Source organism: Buceros rhinoceros, unplaced genomic scaffold (assembly GCF_000710305.1).
Source record: "Buceros rhinoceros silvestris isolate BGI_N320 unplaced genomic scaffold, ASM71030v1 scaffold27134, whole genome shotgun sequence".
Classification (NCBI taxonomy): domain Eukaryota; kingdom Metazoa; phylum Chordata; class Aves; order Bucerotiformes; family Bucerotidae; genus Buceros; species Buceros rhinoceros.
The window spans coordinates 1-581 of NW_010406906.1; the positions used below are offsets into that span (position 1 = coordinate 1).

The window sequence follows — 581 nt, forward strand, 5'->3', positions numbered from 1 at the left end:
GGCTCCACCACACCCTCCAGGGGTTTTTAGAAGGGTCCAGAAGCTCCTGCTCCATCCACCGTGGAGCCACCAAAGGCACCGAGTGTTGGGGGTGGGGAACCCCTGCTGTGTGGGGGGGGGGAGGGGTGGGAGGGGCCTCTCCAGGTCCCCCTCCTCCTCCCCAGGTCCTCCCCCATTGCTTCCCAGTTGCTCTTCCTGCTCCTCCATGTTCTCCTCCTGCTCCTCCATGTTCTCTCTCCTCCTCCCCAGTTCCTCTCCAGCTGCTCCCCAGTTGCTCCTCCTGCTCCTCCACGTTCTCCTCCTCCTCCCCAGCCCCTCCCCAGCACCACCAGAAGGTTCCAAGTGCTGCCAGGAAAGGGGCTGATCCTCGCCTTGACCAATCACCGCCCGGCAGGAAGAGAAACTCCCTTCTTCCAAAAGCGAAAGCACCGTGGTGATGCCCTTTGGCCACCTCGCCGCCATGTCCCGAGGAAGCCTCCGAGATGAGGTCTCCTGCTCCATCTGCCTGCAGCTCTTCCAGGACCCCGTCTCCATCCACTGCGGCCACAGCTTCTGCCGCAGGTGGATCACCCGATGCTGGG

The 581-nt window shown here is 63.5% G+C and overlaps 1 protein-coding gene across 1 annotated transcript in view; it reads left to right on the top strand.

The window, feature by feature from the left end:
* Nucleotides 1-394: 394 nt before the first annotated feature.
* Nucleotides 395-581, top strand: part of LOC104491821 (tripartite motif-containing protein 52-like) — a gene marked incomplete at both ends in the record, with an annotated part of 1726 nt that continues 1539 nt past the window's right edge. Inside the window, one exon of the mRNA XM_010134294.1 lies at nucleotides 395-561. Within this exon, the coding sequence (XP_010132596.1) occupies nucleotides 395-561 (167 nt within the window). The remainder of the gene's footprint in view (nucleotides 562-581) is intronic.